The following is a 1,200-nucleotide window of genomic DNA, read 5'->3' as shown; positions in this document are numbered from 1 at the left end:
TGTGATTCCATAATAATTGTTCATTTTAGTCGCCTTCATCCATAGATAATCTGGATCTTCTCTAAATGAAGGACAGTCACCTGCTGGAGCTCTGATTTGATCCGTCCTTCCAGCTGTGACCCGTCGGGTGACTGACTGCTGATTTTTCTGTTTCTCAGGAGGGTCTGTGGCTCAACAAAGCGCCTCCAACCATGACCTCCAGCCGCCAGCCCCTCCCTCTGTCCTCCCCCCCTGAGCCCATCTGCCTGTCGGACTCTCTGGACGAGGATTTGACGGCTCCCTCTCTGGACTCCATCTCTCACGCTCTGGCCCTGCTCAGCAGCGCCTCTAAGGGCCTGGGCCCCGCAGACAGCCCCATGTCGCCCCCCCCTCTCCAGATGCCCACCTCCTCCCCCCCGCCCGTTGCCCCTCACTACCCCGCTGCCTCCCAGTTGTCCACCTCGTCCACGTTGCATCAACATTCCCTGTCCAGGGTAGAGGCGGCCCCTCCCACTGCTGCTTCTACTGGGAACCAATCAGGAGCTGCTCCAGCAGCCCCTCCCACTACCTCTGCTTCCTCTTCCTCGTCGTCGTCTTCTTCTTCTCCTGTTGTCTCCTCCGCGGCTCGTGTTCAAACCTCCGGCCTGCTGTTGACCTCCAGGACTGCTGAGGGTCACTTTGTGCAGATCAAAGCTTCTGGTACGGCGGCTCAGACGCAGAGACACGTTACCATGGCAACCCCCAGCCACAGGCCCGGTTCCGCTCTGGGGAAGATCCACCCACACCCCTCCCCCTCACCCCCGAAGCAGCGGCCGCCGCCCACCGCCTCGCCTCTGCTGCCCCCCCATCAGAAAGGCTTCTCCTGCCCAGCGGGGTTACTGGGAACGATGGGGGGGGGCCAGGTGGCGCCCAAGAGCAGCGGGAAATCCAGCGGCAACGGCGCCGCCCTGAGCAGCCCCGCCCCACCTTCATCTTCGCCTTCATCACAGCCGCGCTCCAACTCTACCTCCCTCAGCGGGTCGCAGTCCTTCTGCCCGCCCTCCCCAGCCGCCTCCTCGCCGTCCCCCACCTCCCACACGGCCCACCCCCCTCAGAGCAAACCCCAGATCCACCACCAGGCCAACTTCATCACCCCCATGCAGGCCACCCTCACCAAGTCCTCCCACAGCAGCAACTCCTCCCCCATCATTAAACTCACGCCGCGCCCCCCTGCGCCCACCC

General features: G+C 63.2%; 1 protein-coding gene across 1 annotated transcript in view; it reads left to right on the top strand.

The window, feature by feature from the left end:
• Positions 1–1,196, top strand: part of LOC107101316 (ubinuclein-2-like) — a gene marked incomplete at its 3' end in the record, with an annotated part of 32,163 nt that extends 30,967 nt beyond the window's left edge. The window contains exon 14 of the mRNA XM_015400184.1: positions 159–1,196. Within this exon, the coding sequence (XP_015255670.1) occupies positions 159–1,196 (1,038 nt within the window). The remainder of the gene's footprint in view (positions 1–158) is intronic.
• Positions 1,197–1,200: the final 4 nt, after the last annotated feature.

The sequence above is a fragment of the Cyprinodon variegatus genome, unplaced genomic scaffold (assembly GCF_000732505.1).
Source record: "Cyprinodon variegatus isolate N-32 unplaced genomic scaffold, C_variegatus-1.0 Scaffold1080, whole genome shotgun sequence".
In the NCBI taxonomy this organism is placed as follows: Eukaryota; Metazoa; Chordata; class Actinopteri; order Cyprinodontiformes; family Cyprinodontidae; genus Cyprinodon; species Cyprinodon variegatus.
The sequence above is the reverse complement of the archived record's forward strand: the minus strand, read 5'-3'. Positions and strand labels throughout refer to the sequence as shown.